The 21,968-nt window shown below is 39.1% G+C and overlaps 1 protein-coding gene across 1 annotated transcript; it reads left to right on the forward strand.

Moving 5' to 3' along the window:
* Nucleotides 1-7,472: 7,472 nt before the first annotated feature.
* LOC108676867 (SUMO-activating enzyme subunit 2) lies at nucleotides 7,473-20,333 on the forward strand. Its single transcript, XM_047879823.1, has 11 exons — nucleotides 7,473-7,650; nucleotides 13,965-14,119; nucleotides 14,510-14,663; nucleotides 15,060-15,193; nucleotides 15,624-15,702; nucleotides 16,000-16,155; nucleotides 16,453-16,576; nucleotides 17,298-17,407; nucleotides 17,824-17,957; nucleotides 18,298-18,413; nucleotides 19,554-20,333. The coding sequence occupies exons 1-11, from the start codon at nucleotides 7,507-7,509 to the stop codon at nucleotides 19,700-19,702; spliced, it is 1,455 nt and encodes a 484-aa protein (XP_047735779.1). The 5' UTR covers nucleotides 7,473-7,506; the 3' UTR covers nucleotides 19,703-20,333.
* Nucleotides 20,334-21,968: the final 1,635 nt, after the last annotated feature.

The following is a 21,968-nucleotide window of genomic DNA, read 5'->3' on the forward strand; positions in this document are numbered from 1 at the left end:
TGTTACTGCTGACGCTGCTAGTGCTGTTGCTGCTGACGTTGCTGGTTCTTCTGTTACTCTATATTCTTCTGTTACTCTATTCTCTCTAAGTTATATATAGTGCTGTTGCTGCTGATGTTGCTGGTGTTTCTGTTACTGCTGACGCTGCTATTGATGTTCCATTTAAAGATAATCCTATTCCAAATGCTGATACACAACAACTGCACTCGTGCAGCCATAGCGTGTGTAGAGCGCGTTGCCGTCGTGTGCCAGAAGACCTAAGTGAATTGCGACAATGAAACGCTAAGCTCCGGTCACACAAGCCACGACTCACGCTAATGTCACATCTGCTGGACCAAATGCATGCTGCATTAGTGGGAGTATTCTGACTCCTGTATATTTATCTCATATTTGATAGAGAAATGTTCTCTTCCATGATTATTTCAGTTCTTAAATGAGGAACAGAATAGGATAGATGATACCGGCTATAGAGAGTCTCTAAACTGAAGGAGCCTCGGACAGGCTGTACTTTTTAGCGCATCTTCTCATTTATGGAAAAAAATGATCTATTGTGCTCGTCATGTCCGTCCGTCTGTTCGTGACTTCATGTTTTCATCGACGAGAAAATGCGCTCTCTGTCACTCACTGCAGTGAGTACTGAGTTATATTTATTCATGAATATGGAAATTAATTTTTCCCAGAAGCATTTGAGATGGAAACAAAAACACTCTTTCTGGGCAAGATGCTAAGCATGGCATACATTGAATCAAAATTCCGAGGGGAGTTCCCTTATATGCAGGAGGGCGGCTTTGAGCAGCCGTCAGGGCGAGCACTAAGCCTTCAACAAGCCAACCGTTACACCGGGAGGGTTGCTTGCCTGGCTTACATTTCCTGCAAGAGTTTGCCTTAATGTGAAATATTTTTACATACATGTACGCAAATATTGAGGCTATATTATTGAAAAGATAGGAATAAATATTAAATTTAAATATTTAAAACAGGCCATGGGCCTATTTATTCAGTGCCGACATTTCTATTCTATTCTAATAAATAGTAAATATTCAATTTATAGTACACTCTGAGAAATTGACTTATACGTGGGAATGACTCCTTAGACAAGATTAACTTTACCTTTGATCGAAAATACTTATAAAATTAATTGGAATGTGTTGTTATTAGTATTAGTTATAATAAATACTTATTTATGTAATATTATGTTTACCCAAGCCTTCATGACAATATTGACGTTTTAGAAACATGAAAAAGAATTGGATAAACTAATTTATGCATTGAAATCGGGTGAAGTGATTCATAAATCATGTCGGCAAATTTAATATTCAATTGGGAACGGAAGGTAAAATCTAAAGAGGACATATAGTGGCCAATTTACGTGCTCCCCGAGTCCTAGGCGGGATCTGTTTCAGAGTCTGACCAGCATCTAAATTTCGTTAGCGTAATAACCTCAATCATATGATGAGCGCAAGGCAACGTTAATTTACATATTAGCCAGGGACTTGATCCTGCGCTTTGTAATTTCGTTGATATAAATCCCTGACAAGATTTTTTGACGTGAACTTCGTCGGGCACGACAGCGGTGCGGCTTTGATATCGACCGGCGGCTGCACGGCGTCTTATTTCAACGTCAAATTACAAGCCACGAAGAGAACATCAGGCGTCTTCGGTTGCCGGTCCAGGGCGTCTCTTCGCTTGATTAGTCACCGTTTGGTGCTGAGGTCACGGCATTTGCATCGCGTTAGTTCCTTCCATGCTTAATAATGAATAAAAATGCTGAATAGCCACAACAGTTAATGCTGAGACCACAACATTTGCATTGCGTTAGTTCCTCCCATACTTAATAATGAATAGAAATGCTGTATAGACTGAATAGCCACAATGTTTGGTGCTGAGGTCACAGCATTTGCATCGCGTTAGTTCCTTCCACGCTTAATAATGAATAAAATGAATAAAAATGCTGAATAGCCACAACAGTTAATGCTGAGACCACAACATTTGCATCGCGTTAGTTCCTTCCATACTTAATGATGAATAAAAATGTTTAATAGTCTCAACGTTTGGTGCTGATGCCACAACATTTGCATCGCTTTATTTTCTTCGACATTTAATAATCAATAGAAATGCTAACTATTACTACCGTTTGGTGCTTTACTTCAATAGAGTGGTAGCTGCCGAGATCATGAGTTTTATCAATAAACATAAAAACAAATTATCAACTTTTTATTATTGACATTTATATTTTAATCGTAAAATAGTTTCGGCAAAACTCTGATATTTAAAGATGGATAGAAAAGACTAAATTTCCACCAGCTTGCTATTTCTGTGCCAGGGGAATTAAGCTCAAATTTTAGACGATGAATTCAATTCATACGACCTTCATGTTCTCAACAGAAAAAATATCATCACAAAGACACGTCTGAACAACAAAAATATCATCACAAAGACACGTCTGAACAACAAAAATATCATCACAAAGACACGTCTGAACAACAAAATATCATCACAAAGACACCTCAAAACAACAAAAATATCATCACAAAGACACGTCAGAAGAACAAAAATATCATCACAAAGACACGTCTGAACAACAAAAATATCACCACAAAGACACGTCTGAACAACAAAAATATCATCACAAAGACACCTCAAAACAACAAAAATATCACCACAAAGACACGTCTGAACAATAAAAATATCATCACAAAGACACGTCTGAACAATAAAAATATCATCACAAAGACACGTCAGAACAACAAAAATATCATCACAAAGACACGCCTGAATAACAAAAATATCATCACAAAGACACGCCTGAATAACAAAAATATCATCACAAAGACACGCCTGAATAACAAAAATATCATCACAAAGACACGCCTGAACAACAAAAATATCATCACAAAGACACGCCTGAACAACAAAAATATCATCACAAAGACACGCCTGAACAACAGAAATATCATCCCTAAGACACGTCTGAACAACAAAAATATCATCACACAGACACGCCTGAACAACAAAAATATCATCACAAAGACACGTCAGAACAACAAAAATATCATCACAAAGACACGTCAGAACAACAAAAATATCATCACAAAGACACGTCAGAACAACAAAAATATCACCACAAAGACACGTCAGAACAACAAAATTATCACCACAAAGACACGTCAGAACAACATAAGCATCGGGAACGTCTCAAGCGCTGGCCACGGAACTTCGAGCGAACTTCTTACCCGATCTCCGTGAGCACAACTTGAGCTCCCAATTACAGAGAGCAGCGAACTTGTCGCATCCCGCGTGTATATGAGCAGGTGGATACGAGCAGGTGGATACGAGCAGTTGGATACGAGCAGTTGGATACGAGCAGTTGGATACGAGCAGTTGGATACGAGCAGTTGGATACGAGCAGTTGGATACGAGCAGTTGGGCACGAGCAGTTGGATACGAGCAGCTGGATATGAGCAGTTGGATACGAGCAGCTGGATACTAGCAGTTGAATACGAGCAGGTGGATACGAGCAGGTGGATACGAGCAGTTGGATACGAGCAGGTGGATACGAGCAGTTGGATACGAGCAGGTGGATACGAGCAGTTGGATACGAGCAGGTGGATACGAGCAGTTGAATACGAGCAGCTGGATACTAGCAGTTGGATACGAGCAGCTGGATACGAGCAGCTGGATACTAGCAGTTGTATACTAGCAGTTGGATACGAGCAGTTGGATACGAGCAGGTGGATACGAGCAGGTGGATACGAGCAGTTGGGTACGAGCAGGTGGATACGAGCATATTATTATAATTATTTAAATACGAATATAATAACAATAATATCATAAAAAGTAAAAGATAGAGCTTATTCACGCTCGTCTCTTTCCATTTATCAAGTTGAAGTCAAAGGTCAACTGAGCGAATGCAATTTTTTTGTTGCATTTATAATCCCTCAGTGCACGATTATTTCAGGGATGCATTGGACTCCATTTGTTCAGTGGCCAGAGCTGGAACAGGAAAACTATACATATTACACCAAAAATTCAGGGAAAAACTTGTACAATATCATGTCTTAAAAGCAATGATGGTGACTAAGCTACGTTTAAAGTTTTAAATTTCAGTAATGTACAATGACGTTTAATTTGTAAAATTTTAATTAATATAATGACGTTTCTTTGTCTTTAACTATCACTTTTTTTAGATGAGAAGTTCACCTACATTATTATTAATACTTGAGCTTATTAAATCTATATTATTTAGCTATATATAAGCCTCCAGATGTATTACTAGAATTTGAAACAAAAACCAACACCAGGGGGTACCGCTATAACTATAAGCTAAAAAATGCGTTACAACTCATCCATGCGACAACATTTCTTGCATAACACCTTACGGAATTAGTAAATGTCCAGTGTTGATTTAAAACAACATTAGTTGAATAGATCTTGTTAAAATGACAGTTTTTAGATCTGTGAACATGTCATGAAAAGTACATGAATCGGCTACAGGTATATTTCTTCAACGCCGAAGATGCCATGTTGTACAGCACCCTATCTATGTCCAGGGGAAAACATTTTCGCCTCTAATTGAACGCAATCGTATCCGTTTGAGTATTTACGCCGTTTTTTTGTGAACAATTATAAAATATATCAGAATTTGCTGTCAAAATGAGGCCTAACCAATTGAAGGATTCATTGGGATAAATTAATCATCACGTTCATTTGACAATCAACACTCACCGGACGATAAAAGTGGATTCTCTTGTAAGCGTTCATTCTTTGCGATGAGCAGAGAGCGCTCACTGACACCCACACTGCGTGGAATGCGGACCGCAACTGTCCGAAATCAGGACCTGCAGGAGTCTTACCTGTCCGTTACCTGGGACGCTCCTATGAGTGACCTTACACGAGTTCACTGACGATATTCATCGCTAAATAAGCATCAATTTCTACAAATTTTCACAATTTTATATATGTGCTAAAATGTTTATACATGTGGAATATTGTATTTATCTCAAATTCATAATTATTAACGCATTTTACAATATAAAATAATCAGATATGGACAGATCTATGACTTCAAACGTTGATATCTTGATTCAAATATGATTCAAGAATTAATAAAACAGAATAATACTCTGTCTCTGAATTATTATAACACAAGTTTTTTAAACACATATATTGAAATAAATACTGAGTTTAAGATGCTTTCAAATGGAAAGTTTCATGCTAAGTTGCTGCAAAATCTGTGGTCTAATTCTGGACCGTATCCATTATGTTTGTCTCAACAACTGTCTTTATTTGAAATTTCAAATTTCAGATAAATGCGATGTTATGTTTAATTTACCGATTGACCGCAACAACAGACTTTGACTTTGACAATACGATTTAAGGTCCCTGACGGTCCTGTTCATTGGTCGACAACAATTTTTATTAGCACCGCGCACATCGCAGTGTCTGTTCCAAGATGATCGAAGCCTCATCACTCGTAGCATGAAGGGCTGTACAGGGCCGGGTTGTCCCTCCAGAAACTGTAACCTGCTCTTGAAGCTGTTTACAGATGGCGCTGTTACGACTGACTATGGCAGACTATTCCATGAGTTAATTGCTCGCTGTGAAAAGAAGTTGCTCCTTACGCTGAGTCGGCATCTGCCTTTTGCGAGCTTCAGAGAGTGGCCTCTAGTATCCTTGTTGCTTGACAACTGAACTTGGGCTTTAACACCCTGTACAGTCCATGTACGTACTTGTACGTATCGATAAGGTCACCCCGCTGGCGCCTATGCTCAAGACAGGGGAGACGCAACGCTTCCAGCCTGGCGGAGTATGGCAAATCTCTGATCGAAGAGAGGAGCTTGGTGCCCCATCTCTGAACGTCTTCAATGTCAGCACATAGAGTCTTGTGAAACGGCTGCCAGGCAGAATGTCCATATTCAACTAAGGGCCTCACAAGGCTCTTGTAAAGCTGAACAAACAAGTTTTCGTCTAGGAAGTCGAAGTTACACCGTATCACCCCCACCACCTGGTTTGCCTTTGACGTCATTCTTGCCACATGCTCCCCCGAAATTCAGACTGCTGTCAACGAAGACCCCCAGGTCCCTTTCCACTTCGCTCTCCTGAAGCTGTACCGTGTACGACTTCCCATCATTTGTTCTCTTCATGTTTATTTTGCCTCAGATTTCTTACTCCCTAGTTTCAGAACGTGACATTTCTCCAGATGGAACCTGAGTAACCAATCATCTGACCACTCCTGCATTCTATTGAGATCATTCTGCAGTGTTTGAACGGCGTCTGCTCTATCACTTCGGGCAAACACCTTCGCGTCATCGGCGAAGATCTTGACCATGTTAATGCAGCAACTCGGCAGGTCGTTAATGTAAATGACGAAAAGGATGGGGCCCAAAACTGATCCCTGCGGAACTCCACTAGTGACTGGTGCCTGAGTTGATCTCTCTCCATTAACAACAACGCACTGTGATCTGCCAGATAGGAAGGCCTGGATCCAGCTCAATACTTTGCTCCGGATACCAAGTGATGAAACCTTGGACAGCAGTCTTCGGTGAGGCACAGAGTCAAAGGCTTTCATAAAGTCGGTATAAATCACATCAATGCTGCCTCCCGCGTCTAGGATCTCAGTCCATATGTCTATGACAGGTATTGAAATAGGGGCTCGAGTGGCACCTGTTTATTAACAATTAATCAGGTTGTACACAAAAGGCGTTGCATGGGAAATAAAATTATTAAATATTGGTAATCTTCTCAATAAACAGAAGTTCATGTTATCAAATTATTCCTCTAGCAGAGTAATTTCGATTGCAGGAGGTTTTTTCTTCAAATAGACTTATAGATATAAGTTGTTATCGAATGCCCGCACTAATTGTTAGTTTTTAATTTTTGAATTTACAGAAAATTTCTACTTGAGGGGAAAAACAAGATTACTAACATTCGCAAAGATTATGGTAAGCTTTTTAATTTTCAGTCGGAATAATAATTACGAGAAATTATTATAAAAGTCCCGAAGATATTTTTTCTTAAAATATAATATGGATGGTATACAAAAGCCTCATATATGCGTGCATTTGAAAAAAAGTTCCTGCCCCACCCTGCTGTAAAGTAACTCAATAATTACATGTCTACGTTCACTCAAGGAGTCGTGAGACAAACTTACCAACTTAATTTTTGTAAATAGAATGCCAGTTCTCATATACCGATATGGGATGATGGGGCTACAAACAGAATAAACAATTTCTCTAACTGGACTTTTTGATAAAATTTTACTGGCAGAGTGTACACTCGTCCACTTGTACAAAATATAGATAGTTTGCTGCGAATTGACTGAAATATCAAGCCTAATTGCTTCATTAGAATCTTTTAGTATCGAAATAAACAAAACATTGAGCTTCTAAAAAATGCATACCATCAAGTATTGTAGAATATAATAATTGGTTTAACTTTTTCGATCCTCTGTTGTACTAGCATGAGACCTCGAAGATAAAGTTCGCTAGGAGCATAGTGTCCGTCAAGATGGCTGCTCACGTTTCAGGTATTTTTCCCACAAGTATTCAAAATTCAATAAAATCCAGTAAAGTACTGGTCGTAGGTGCCGGAGGAATTGGATGTGAGCTATTAAAGAACTTGGTTCTATCTGGATTTCATGACATTGAAGTGGTGAGTTTTGTATTTATTAAATATTCAGTCTTCTGCATGCCGCTCGGAACTGCTAAAGCCGCAGGTAAACAAGCCCCATGGCGGGCCGGGCTGACGCTGGGCGCTGGCGCCTGTTAGTCTGCAGGCTTCGGCCCTATCAAATAAAGCAGCCCTGCTGTTCTTTTTTTGATGTGCTAATTTTTTTTCTTAGATTTGAATTCTACCAAATATAATTTTTACAATCTTGAAGCGGTAGATAGTAGAACTATAATAGGCATTTTGAATAGGCTAGGTACCTAAGTCAGTGTCATTTTTGAATTAGCATAACTAATGCACCTCTGTGGCAGCGTGGCTTACAGTGGCTAGTTCAGCATAGTGGCAAACCAGAGATTTTTTTAGAATCAGTTCATTTTAATTTCCTCATTTACTTGAGTCTTGAGATTTTAACAGATTTCTTATGTAGGTATGATAATTCTGGTATCCAAGATACTTTACTGGCTGGTCTACTTATAGGACTCAAAAATGAACTTGAGGAAGACTGGAAGAGTCTAAAAAACTCTGCTTTGCCACTATGGCCCATGGTACATGCTCTATGTTTTATATAATGAAACAGTTTCCCATTTTAAACAACAAACATTTTCTAGAAGATGCAAAACGTTCGAAAACACGTAATGGCAGACGAAATCAATCAGAATTTGAAGTGAATTTATTAAGATAAATTCAACATAATAGGGCAAAAAATGGAAAAAATTCAAATCTGGAATGTATAAATGGGTTTTTATAATATAAAAAAACTTTCAATCATTTAAATCTCAGAATGGAATGTGAATCAAATCTATTTATTGTGAAATCCAACTAGAGTAACTAGACACAACCAAAACATAAGTGTGTAATACCGCCTTGTAATACGTAAACATAGAAAGCACGAGGTGAACGTACGCAGTGAAAGAGTACCGTAAAATGGGGTAACTTAGACCAGCCCATGGTCAGGTAGGTGCAGCGTGTACGCCGGAGGTTTGTTTTCGGATGTACGCCAGTACGCCAGGGAAGAAAGTTGCCAATATGCTTGCTAAAAACGGAAGTGTAACCCTCGCCAATGCTGCATGATCGACACAGGCACACGTACTTTACAATTGATGCCTGGCGATCGTCAGAAACACACGTGCTTTACATTTACGATCTATATAGCTAATGCCCAATGATCAACACTGATGCGCGCTCCTTGCAATCAAAATGGCCGATGCCTAATGATCGACACAAGCGCGCGTGATTTACGATCGGTTTAGCCGATGCCCAATGATCAATACTGATGCCCGCTCTTTGCGATCAAAGTGGAAGATACCTAATGATCGTCACAAGCGCGCGCGATTTACGATCGGTTTAGCCAATGCCCAATGATCAACACAGAAGCGCGCTCTTTGCGATCAAAGTGAAAGATGCCTAATGATCGACACAAGAGCGCGTGATTTACGATCGGTTTAGCCGATGCCCAATGATCAATACTGATGCGTGCTCTTTGCGATCAAAGTGGAAGATGCCTAATGATCGACACAAGCGCGCGCGATTTACGATCGGTTTAGCCGATGCCCAATGATCAACACAGAAGCATGCTCTTTGCGATCAAAGTGGAAGATGCCTAATGATCGACACAAGCGCGCGCGATTTACGATCGGTTTAGCCGATGCCCAATGATCAACACTGATGAGCGCTCTCTGTGATCAAAGTGGCCGATGCCTAATGATCAATTGTTCGCCCCAAAAAAACGTGAGTCGGGCTGTACGTTCACCATCAAATTTCCAAAATTTAAGTGTTGTGTGCTTTTCGCTTTAATCATAAATCTGCCCGGCACACGTTTTTTTGGGGCGAACAATAATTTATTTTCTACTTTTTAGTCCACAAGAAAAACGTGGTTTTTTAAAAAGTTTTTTTTAAGTATTTTATTTATACTGGTTATAGGATTTGCGAGGATCATTTTCAGAAATTTTGACAAGCTTTAATGAAATGAATGTTATTAAACATTGCAATTGTTCATGCAAAACATGTTGAAGGCTGGGCCTAAGATGCCAAAGCCCTAGAATCATAATTGCCGAAAGGATTGCTTGCAAATTCTATTTATCGTGGTGACCTATCAAAAATTGTACTGATTGTCACGTTGTTATTATGAATTAATTAGGCAAAATTTGAGGGCGTATCTTTGTTTTTATGTATCCAATGGAAATTTGTTTAATATATGCACTGACACTAACGACTGCGCATAATTTTGCAGCAATGGCGGGCAACATCATACCCGCGATAGCGACCACTAACGCCATCATCGCGGGCCTGCTCGTCCTAGAGGCCATCAAAGTCCTCGACAATAGATTTGATGATTGCCGCACAGTGAGTTGCTCTTCAAGGAATACCTTAATTCTACTAAAATATCAATGATCTCATTTGAAAGATTCTGCCCTTTCCTCGTATCTGCTTTGTTAGTGGGGAGTCTCTGTCCTGATTTTCATCTACTGTCAATCAATGAAATCGGCGCCTGTTTTTTTTTTGCAGCACCGTGATCACATTAATCAATTCCAAAGACCATGGTTATAATAAATTCTTGTTCGTGTACCAAACTCCCTTAGTAATCACTTGTTTTCATGTGCAGGTTTACTTGAATCGCTTACCTAATCCTCGAGGCCGCATCCTGGTCCCATGTCGACTGGAGAAGCCAGTGCCTACGTGCTACGTGTGCAGCGCCAAGAACGAAGTGAACGTCATGCTCAACACGGCTACCACGACGCTCGCGGTGCTAGAAGAAAAAATCTTGAAAGGCACTTTCAATATGGTCGCTCCCGATGTCGAAGTTGCTGATGGCAAGGGAACTATCCTGATTTCCTCTGAGCCTGGCGAGACGTCTCATAATCTCCCTAAAACTCTCAAGGTTAGTCTACTAGATTGTATTCTGACTGTAACTTTAAAGGCTCCCCAACTGTCAAGGTTGGGGAGCGTCATCTGTTCACGTCGCTCCAAACCTGTAGAAGCTACGGACCTCTTCATGAAATTATTGACCCTGATTGCTTCAAGCATTCAGTGGTGACAGTAGCGTTAATGAATACCATCGTAATACGTAGCCTCTTATACGGCTAGCTCGTTTCATTAACAAAGCATAGAAATCTTAGACTGCATTTAGCAATGTTTATCCCCATTACGTTCTTTAGGCATAATTTTATCACATATGAGTATTCTGCAGTTTTGCTACATGTCCTAAATTTGCTACGTGTTCGCCATATGTTGCTACATGATTGTCATGTGTTGCTGCATGATTGCCATATGTTGCTATGTTTTCTATATATTGCTTAATGTTCATTAATACACTGCTATTTTCACTTCATACGGTGTTCACCTACAGGATTTCAGTGTGGTGGACGGCACTCGACTGAACTGCGACGACTTCTTGCAGAACTACACGCTCGCCCTCAACGTCTTGCATTGGTGAGATGCTGTATATTAGTGTAGCGAACTGTCTGACGTATGAGCTATGATGTTAAATCTAAGACTATCCTGCCATCATTTTACAGTGGGGGGAAATAAATATTCGTACACTTGAAAAATCGTATTTTAATGTATGTAAGTACACAAACTTAACAGGAAAAGTGATTGAAATTATGTATAGAGACGCATAGTATTCAAAAATACTATCAAAAGAAATTAAATCTCAATGCAACAAAAAACAATGCAACATGTTCACTTTTCGGGTGAAAAAAGTATTCGTACAAAACAATGGCGGGGACTTAGACCCGACCCGCCAGCTTTAATAGTCACTAACGGCGAGGGTTAGCTGAGGGACTCCTGGGCTGGCGGGGGGCTGTTTAAACGCCGCGCGGATGGAGTGGCGCCCCGTCTTGCAACGCTAGTCAAGCGCATAACCCGCTGGGCCCTGGATAACCGGGGCTATATCCGAGCGTAAGAGTGGTCCCGCCGGGACTGCGTGTGCCCGACAGTAGGGATCCCCTTGTTGGAGGCCATTGGGTGCCTGCTCAGCGTATCGGACGAAAACAAACTTTATGAAAACTGAAATGAACTCTTCCAATGATGCGCCTCCTGTAACTATCTCTCCTACAACGNTAAAACGCATTGGTATGCACCAAAATGCTCAAAACCAGATGAGGACGTACGTCGGGACAAGCTAGATCACCCAGATGCGGACGTACGCCAAGACAAGCCAGATGCGGACGTACGGTACGTCGGGACAAGCCAGATGCGGACGTACACCGGCCGTGTGCGCCAATAATGTTATTTTAGCTCTTTGTATGCCGCATTGTACTCCAGTAGAAGGGCTTGGAGCCTCGTTTACGCCGGATTAATCCACGGAAAACGGCACCATCCTGGGTATGGAGACCAGCTGGGTAACAAAGACCACTTTTCGTTTTTTTAACAAAAACCCCCACAACTCAAAAACTATTTGACATGGAAAAATTTTGTTGATGGGCATTAAAGGCCTAATACTGAGGCTACATAACACAATAGAAAGATTGAAAAAGTTTGCATATCTAATAGGTTAAAAAATTAAAAATGTGACCCAGGAAAAAAAGCTATTATTTAAAGCCAGTCAGAGCACCCCCTCCAATTTTTTTATTTTTTGGTTAAATAACTCCAGGTTTTGATGCATTGTAGTAGAACTCTTCTAGTTACATATGCAAATGACAAATTTTAGGCTGTCTCTTATACACATCTAGATGTGTATAAGAGACAGCATTTACTGCCTTCAACCCTAGGACACGCGTTCACTGCATTTATTTAAATTTTAGGGCACATGTGCACCAATATCATGCACATGCTGAAGAAGTCTGTCTCATTTATGTCTTTCATTCTGCATTCATTTCATGCTGCATTACTTCATGACTCATTTTTTTCATGCTGCATTCATGTCATGCTGCATTCATTTCATGCTTCATTTACTTAATACTGTATTACTTCGTGCTGTATTGCTGTAAATGCATTTCATGCTGTAAATGCTGATTTCATGCCGCATTTACCCTCTACAGGCTACCAGAAGATGACCAAAGAGACGCTGGAGATGCACGAGGCCCGCAGCGTGCGGTTGTTCGCTGAGGAGACGCAGGAGAAATTCGGTGACCGCGACCTGAACCTGTACGAGCAGAACACGGAGACCTGGCGCCAGCTGTGGCGGGTCATGGACAAGTCGGACGTGCTGCTCTTCATCGTCGACTGCAGGTTTGCTGTGAGTGTTGCAGCTGCAGGTTTGCTGTGAGTGTTGGGGNGTCCCTCCTTGTCACTTCGTCTCTTTGAGATGCTAACGCTGCTTCTTTCGAGCCAGCTTCAGCGGGCTGGACATCTGAGACCTTCCGCCCCTGTGGGTGATGAATAATTGAGACCTTCCACCTCTATGGTGATGTTCATCTTGACTTTCGGTGCGAGATAGCTAAATAGCTGAAGCGCTAGTAAACATTTGGCCACTAAACTAAACTAAAACTTTTAAAATTAAATTTTATTTCAAGTGTCCCAAGTTGCTCCTGTCCCAGAGGTAATTTGTGATGCTTTTGTTTGCCTATGGCACCTTACGAATAGAATATGGAATTTATTCAGAGATGCTGTACAATAACCCTTGCTAAGACCTTTAAAATGAGCCCAAACTTGTTCATGAAATGTTTCATGGTAAAAAGTTATCAACAAAAAATGAAAAAAATCGCTTATTACCCTGTTTGACGTTGTGTATTTTTCTAGTTGGGCCAGGGAGTAGCATGGTATTAGATCCAAAATATGTTAGCAAGTACCCATTCTCTATTGTAACAGGAGGCTCAATGCCACATTATGTCCACCCACTGCCTTACCAATATTGGCACTCTCAGCACACTATTATAAACTGCTATTACTTATTTTTAGTTGTGAAATATTAATTAGCATTCTTTTTCATCAAGACCACAATATCATGCACATTTTTTTCACACTTTCACACATGAAAAAGTGCTTTTTTCAATGCCTGCTAGGAATTCTAAATGAAAATGGGTGGTTGAGAGAAGTCATGTGAAAGCTACAGGCATACTGAAAATTTTAGCAAGGTACTTTGGCTTTCTTTTCCACACAGTTTTGCCAGTCTGGATAGAAAGTTGAATAAACGGCATTAATTAAACTTATCAAAATAAAAAAATTATACATGGGTTTAGTTCACTACATGACATTTTGGAGCCTCTTCTGTAGGTGTATGCTTTTATATTTATGCACACGAGACTTTGAAATAATTCTAGATTTTGTTGTGTTGCATTGAGTATTGAATTTAATATTAATACTGTATCATTACCTTGTATCTAGATGTCAAATTAAATTATTTTTTTTTCTTGCAGATTGATCTTGATACAATTGATGTCAGCAACTTGAACCGGCAGTTTTTGTTCCACAAGCAACATGTTGGTCGGAGTAAATCTCAAGTTGCTAGAGAATCGGCTCTGCAATTCTGTCCACAAGCCAACATTGTTGCTCACCATGACAGTATCATGAGGTGGGTTCTCAGACACTTTATTTGTTTCAAATGATTTTGCTCAAAAGTTTTGTCTTTAATTTTCATACTCTGTGTGCCAAGTTTTTCATCAGTTAGCTTATGAAATTTATGCTTGATCTGCTCATATTGCAAGGTAATGTTGCTATCAATTTTAATTCACGAATGTTGCTGTTAAGACCTAGTTTTGAAATCAAGCAGTTGAGTACGTACCATAGCCAAGTTGCGTAGAAAAATTTTCTGAACTAATATTTAATTTAAGAGTAATTTTTGTGAAGTTGAGACAAGACATAACCTTCTTTAGCTTTGTAAAACTATGTTTTTCTGTTAATTATTCTATGTCTTGAATAGTTTTAATTTTTTCATACTCATGCACAGTATAATTTTTTGCAGCCCTGACTACGGTGTAACTTTCTACCAGAAGTTCAGTGTGGTCATGAATGCTCTGGACAACAGAGCGGCTCGTAACCATGTCAACAGAATGTGCTTAGCTGCTGATATCACTTTGATTGAGAGTGGATCTGCTGGTTACCTGGGACAGGTTACGGTATGTCATCAATACATTCATATTGTGGAAATTCTTTTAAAAATTTTACATCATTATTGGTGAATTGAAGACTTTGTTTCTGTCACAAGTTCTATAGCTACTGCAATAGAAATATTGATTGTTTTACATGGGCTTTGTAATTCTCAACACCAAACATAGTAAAATAAAATTAAACCTAATTTGCTTTCACCCTCATTGAAATTCTTGTATTTTTATATAAATATGTAATACTTTTATGTAGCTCGCTCGTATGCATACATGTGCCATTTATAATCTCGTCTAGAACTGTAATTCTGCAATACTTGCATGTCAAGCTTGCCTGGAAAGAATTATATAATTGCCTTTTTAGGTTATGCTGCCTTTAGTAAAATATTCACTGTTATGATTTTGTTGCAGGTAATCCGCAAAGGTTCAACAGAATGCTACGAATGCCAGCCTAAAGCTGCTGCTAAAACCTTCCCTGGCTGCACCATTCGGAACACTCCCTCAGAACCCATTCACTGCATTGTCTGGGCTAAACATCTTTTCAAGTGAGTAACTTGTTCATTATCTAACATGTCCCTGGTTTTACACCATTGTAAAGTGAACATTTTTGTGGAGCTTTTTTCATAGTTCTTCAACTTTTAGCAGAAAATTGATAAAGGCAAGTGCATAACATACAATGCTTTAAAGCATATGTTTGATGTTGAATAAACATGAAGCGGAAATAGGTTTAAATTTCTTAATTCACCATTTTACCTTATATTTGGTCTAAACTAATATGTAATATCCTGTTAATCTTTTTGCCTAAATTTCTTATTTTCCTCAAATTGATCTTGTTTCTCAGGACTAGTGTGAAATGCATGGTTTTGTATCTACAATTCTCCATGTGCAGTTCTGTACCTATAGTTTGTCATAATCCTAATGGAACTTTAACAAGCCTCTAATCTCAATTGTCACGTTTTTTTTTTGTATATTTAGTCAGCTCTTCGGTGAGGGAGATCCTGATGAAGACGTTTCTCCAGATTCTGCAGACCCTGAATTGCGGGACCAGACACAGGTTAGAGCTCGAGCCGCGGCCAGGCTTATTGCCATCATGTGCCCCTTGGTTCAATTAATCGTATGAATTAAATTGAAATTTGCACAGTTTTTGTACAGAACATATGGAGGTTCGTATGAATTTTAATATCACATTTTATTTTATTATTACTGTAGATATGAAAGAATCGCGTAGCGTATGTGGCCTTCAAGGTGATGCTGATGAGCATGATGTTGTAGCTTGTAATTTATGCATTATTTGCATTATGGCAAGTTCATTCCGATGTGTGTTTTACTGAATAATACCAACTTATTTCAGGGTGATAGCACTAGCCAGAATGGATCTTCAAGCCAAAGCACAGCCAAAGACTCCACCACCAACGGTAATGGGAGCTTACCTGCTGCCAATGCTGCTGGAAACGTTGAAAGAACTTCAACTAGAACTTGGGCTCAGAGCCACAACTATGACCCCCAGGTGAAACATAGGCCATCGATATCATGATTGATTCCAACTTTGGTTATTTAAATCCGTAATTCTCATGTTGAAGTCCCATCATGTGACATTTTGGCTTATTTGAAGTCCTGTCTTGTGAAATACGTGGAAATTCTGTTAATATGTTCATCTTAGATTCTAGTTAATAATGAGGATTGATTATAAGTGTACTGTTAGGGAGTATTTTGGTACTTGGAATAGGTCAATGGTAAAAAAACGAAATTTGATTCCACTTTGAGTTAATATTTTGATGTCTTGAATATTTTCTCTTGTGTGCAGAAACTGTTCAGTAAATTGTTCCACGATGATATCGTATATTTGTTGTCAATGGACAAATTATGGAGCAAAAGACGCAAGCCAACTCCTCTTACTTGGGAGACCATAATGGCTCAGCAAAACGAAGGTGAGATATCAGTATTTGTTATTTTATAGAATTTGTCTTCATATTGCTTGTTAACGAGTATTTATGAGTTTATGATTTGGGCTGTACTTTCAAAAGTCACTTACAAAGCGAGCTGATCTGTCGTCTGTGATTGGTGGGTTTAGCTTGAAAAGCTATCAGTGATTGGTTACTGGAGTTACGAAATTGAAACTATATTTGATATTACGGAACTTGGTTTTATGATTTGGGCTGTACTTTCAAAACTCGCTTACAAAGCGAGCTGATCTGTCGTCTGTGATTGGTGGGTTTAGCTTGAAAAGCTATCAGTGATTGGTTGCTGGAGTTACGAAATTGAAACTATATTTGATATTACGGAACTTGGTTTTTATTTTATGAGAACAAAATGTAAAATGGCAATGTGGTTTTGTGAAGTCAGATTAAGTTTGAAACGTGCCGATGAAAACTTGAGTGACAACCTCAATTCTCTCGAAGCAAGAAAGCAAACTTAGTTAAATTTTATGAACTGACTGACTTTAAATTGGAAACACAAACGTTGAAGTGCTGCAACCACTCAAAGTATAAAACAACTTCACTGAATTTTGTAGTTAAATTAATGATTTTGACTGCGTTATCTCTATGAAATTATTCCATAAATGTTTGTTTGGAACACCGTATTTAACTGATAAAAATGTATTTATGCCTGAAACAAAAGTATACAGATGCATTTGAATTTCTTCTTCAGAGAGTGAAGACAGCAGCGACGGTGTTATTAAAGATCAGGTGTTGTGGACGCTTCCTCAGTGCCTGCAGGTGCTATCTACTGCAACTGCTGAGTGCAGTAAACGATTCCAGGTGAGATCAGTTGGATTCTTGGCTCTGAAATCCTCTATCTCAAACCCTGGAAAGAGACGTTTAGGCAACGCGTATGCATTTGCAATCGTCGCGTATTATGTCTCACAGTAAGTATTGCTGGAGTGGGTTCCTGTCTATCTTGAATGCCAACGTGTATTAGCAGTAGCCAGATAGTAGATCAAGTCTTGCATAAATTTCATGGGCTTCTATTTTCAATGTTCACCTTGAACGTCACCTCACCGTTTCGTTTGAATGTCGACATGTTATAATTTTATCGGTCTCGGATTGCAGATCAGGTCTTGCATGAATTTCATCGTTCATGTTCATTGGGATATTCATTTGACACTAGAAAAACACTCATGGGTCACCAGTTTTACTGTTCACCACAAACATAACTTCACCGTCTCGTTTTGCAGGCGCTGCCTTCTGGTGATCACCTGGTGTGGGACAAGGACGATCAGAGTTCAATGGACTTCGTGACTGCTTGTGCAAACATCCGAGCTCATGTCTTCGGCATCCCTCAGAAAACGCGCTTTGATGTGAAATGTCAGTATTTTTAACACGTTTTTCTTAGCTTAGCTTCGCGTTTGTTTAATACATAATTTAAATCACTTTTCCTGTTAAGTTTGTGTACTTACATACATTAAAATACGGTTTTTCAAGTGTACGAATATTTATTTCCCCCCACTGTATGTTGATTAAGAATACCTATTGACTTTTTGTAACATCTTCTGAAACCTGTTAGTTTGTGGAAATAAAATATATTTCTATTGCATGTGTCTCGACATTGACGTGTTTACTTTCCTTAACAGTTTACTTCGTTTAATGTAGAATGAATGTCAATATATGGAGTTGCCAATTAAGTGAAAAATATTTACTTAACTATGCAGCGACTCTCTGGACGATGGCTCGGAGTTCCGAGTTGTGGCGGATGCTGAGCAGCTCAAGAAGATTCAAGACTCTGCCTCTGCGGAAACTCCTGCCGCCACCGCCGCTGATGGCCAAGGTAAGATTTTTGGTTTTCATTTTCAAAAACACGTTTCTGATTTCTTCGTACATTGAGGCTAGAATTTATATCGAGCTATTGTGGAGGTTAAATGCAGATACGAACTAGTCTTTAGTTCATCAATTGCCTGTTGCTGGTATCAGAATCTACAGTGATGGAGTAATTCTGTACTTAAAAAGGCCAAGCAAGGTTTCAATCGATTACCGGCTGCTAACTATTCAGTTTATAGGTTGTGAATTTATTATTTATTTCTGTACAGTAGGAAATGAAAGTAGCCAATTAAAACTATGAAACTATTAAAGGACGGAAGGAATAAATTTAATAAGCGACGGAAGTGGAATAAACTGCTAGCAAATTGGCCAACATCAACATTGGCACTGAAAAAAGGGGTTTAGTAGGTATGAGATTATTCGAATATATAAGGAACTGTGTTTTCTGATTAGATTATTCTGACGTGGGTAATTCAAAGGAATTAATATCAAGCAGCCGATGGATGAAATCCAAGGTGTTAGGTTGGGGTGCGTGAATGGCAATGACGAATGAACAGTTTAGAAATTCTATCTAATAATTGCTTCTTTTTATATTGCCATGTATTAGAATATAACAGCAAAATCAGAACAATGAATTAAATGCATACCTTCTGCTATTTTTGAAGGGAATTTAAGAGTTTTAATAGGGAACTATGAAAATAAAATAAATATAAGGTATGTTTGCTGGTACTTGAATGTGCTGGTACATAAACTGTAAATGTATGCCAAGTTAAATTCGAGCTCTAAGGTTTAAATAAATTGAGCGCAGAAGCCCCACGGAGGCAGCTAGCCTGCCGAGTTAAACTTCACGCGTAAAGCCAGTATTGTTAGCTTTTGAACAATCGAACTATAAAGCACTAATGAGCAATTTAAATGAACAAAACAAAATGAAAACACGCATGCGCAGAAGTGAATAAATTGCTGAAAACTAAGGTTTATCTTAAGTTATAAAAATTGATTTAAGGATGAGTTCTACATAGTCGCAAGGTTAATGCTATAATAATTTACGATTGAGCTAAACATCGGTTCGCTCACCCCCATAAAAAGACTATCAACAGGCGTGAGTATATTAATTACGCTAATAGATGATAAATTCTAGCAATTTTTGCAGCAGGTGACAGCGATGAAGATATCCAAATGGTGGAGGCCGACGAGTCGTCTCCCTCTGCGAAGAAGAGGAAAACCTCCAACCAGGACAGCGATCAGCCTCTTAAGAAACCGAGGACTCAACGCGAGGACGATGACGTCGTCCTTCTGTAGAAGTGTTCTCTGATGCCCAGAATTGTTGAGCTGTGCTCGTCCTGAAACTTTTTTTTTGCGATGCAGTATTTGCGTTGCTTCATCTAGTTCAACTTATCCTATGATTTTTTTTTCTGAAGTGCACGTATTGCTTTCCGTTTTCTTTGTTACCGCCATCTGACAGTAAGCCTAGATTTATGGAACGAATTTGATTCACTGATCGCAACTGTGAATGATTCTCTGTTCTATGAGTGTAGCGATGAATACTCTATGCTTTTCGTAAGCATTTTGGTCAAATTAATCAATCCATTTTGCTACCGAGCTCTGAATTAATTGGCGGTAATCTACACATTTTCGTTCGTTGAACAGATGACTTAGAACAGACGCATAGATGACTTCCACTATTTCCATGTTTGTGCGCATTTACTAAGGACTTTGAGACCCGTTCGTCATTGCTGTAAGTAATACTATCAATGCTGCCAATGGTTTTTGCGGTGTTCTGTTGGTTGAATGGCTGGCTTCCTGTAGTACAATTAACTGATCTTTTCGTTACTACCATTACTTGAGCAGCTGAAATTACTTAGAGGCACAAATTAGATTCATGAATGTTGTTTAATGTCTCATTTTCACAGGAAGTAATTAATGGCGTTTCATAATTGACTGTTTACTTATCCTTTTCATGTGTAGAATTGGGGGAGATTTCTTCCGGGATGAGATGATTAACGGAGTATAATTTGTACTGAATTAACTTGGTGGTCTTTACATTTGCTTGGTCAAAACGGATGGGACGCTGTAAGCGCAAAATTCGATGATTATTCGTAATTATGATTAGGCAATTTTTATGATTTATCCGAATTTGTGATTTAGGTTGTTGGAACCTGAGCAGCTGCACCAATTGAAATGACTACCTTTCGACATATTAGCGTGACCAATCCGAGATTATTTCACTTAATGAATCGGTTCACCGCCCTTTTACTAGTTTAGTTCAGCACGCTCCTAGTTCTTCCATTTTAGAGTGAATCGTCTCCCGATTACTTCAATCAACGAAAAGGGACGGTCGTGCGGATTTTCCATCTTCCGTTTGCGAGCGCAGAAGAATACACGATTCGTTTGATAGAGCTGTTGTAACCATGGTTGAACTATATAAGGTTGACCCACAAGAAGTTCCGTCTTTCAGTTCAGCTTTCTTGTTACGTCACGTAGATCGAGAAACGTTAACAATCCTGTCATTCTCACGACTGATTGGTTGACTGGTTTGATCGCATTTCGGTGATTGGTTGACGCCCGTGACGTCACTGAAATCAGTGACGTCACAGGCGAAAAACACTACATCCGCAAAAATGAGCATCTCATGGGTCAACCTTATACTAGTTCAACCATGGTTGTAACTGTCAGGTGTAATTATCCGTAACGTATGGCTTCCTGCGCTGCTGCTGCTAAAATCTTCCTTACGCAATTTTTCCCCCAGAGGCCTATGATGCTCGTACGCCAAACGCTAGAAATTTTTCAAAAGTCGTAAACTTCACGCAAAGAATAACTGATAACGTGTCTATTCTTTTTGACGGTTGCTGTTGAAATAAACATGAGATTTGAAGGTCGAAGACAACACGAGGTTAAGAAAACAACAAGAAGACACACGAAGAGATTGAACAAGTGTTTGAGCGAAATAGGACTTGCCATGTAATGGAGGTAACGTTTAAATTCGTGACTTGTTCATGACTTATTTGCAACGTGAAAATCAGTTAAATCACCACAAAAAAAAAAATTAGGTGTGTAATTGAGGTTCTTTGGAGAAGATCTACCGTGAACATGTAAGAAATTATTAGCTGAAGTTTAAGGTTATAAGTATCATGTTCCGAAGTGCTATCAACTTTTCGTGATTATAGTACCGCGACCGACTGTTGTTAAATGGTGAGAAATAAACCGAGATACCTACGCCAGTTCTTAACCAATGCATCTCATTTTGGTTCATACCTACTTTTTTAAAAACTTACGTCGAAACACGAACAATAAGTCGACGATCATCTGAAAATGAATCCCAAGCCCGAATTTATGATATAATTTTGTGAAATTTGCAGCAGAATTCTTTAATTTAGAAAATCTAAGATACAAATTTTAGTTTCTTCGTACGAGTCATCGATGGAGATGCACTACGGCTACACCATTAAATTTAAGAAATATCTATGTTTGACGAGGATGATTGCTGCGTCGAAAAATTATTTTATGTTTAGACTAGGAATTCAATTTTTCAAAAGGGTCAATAGAGTCGTGATGCGATGGGATGTCC

Source organism: Hyalella azteca, unplaced genomic scaffold (assembly GCF_000764305.2).
Source record: "Hyalella azteca isolate HAZT.00-mixed unplaced genomic scaffold, Hazt_2.0.2 contig3902, whole genome shotgun sequence".
Classification (NCBI taxonomy): domain Eukaryota; kingdom Metazoa; phylum Arthropoda; class Malacostraca; order Amphipoda; family Hyalellidae; genus Hyalella; species Hyalella azteca.

Excerpts from the sequence above, each read along its gene's own strand:
- LOC108676867 (XM_047879823.1), top strand. The coding sequence starts at position 7,507 with ATGGCTGCTCACGTTTCAGGTATTTTTCCCACAAGTATTCAAAATTCA. Across the intron at positions 15,194-15,623 it reads TGGGCTAAACATCTTTTCAA|TCAGCTCTTCGGTGAGGGAG; the intron begins GTGAGTAACTTG and ends TTGTATATTTAG. Across the intron at positions 17,958-18,297 it reads CGCTTTGATGTGAAATGTCA|CGACTCTCTGGACGATGGCT; the intron begins GTATTTTTAACA and ends TTAACTATGCAG.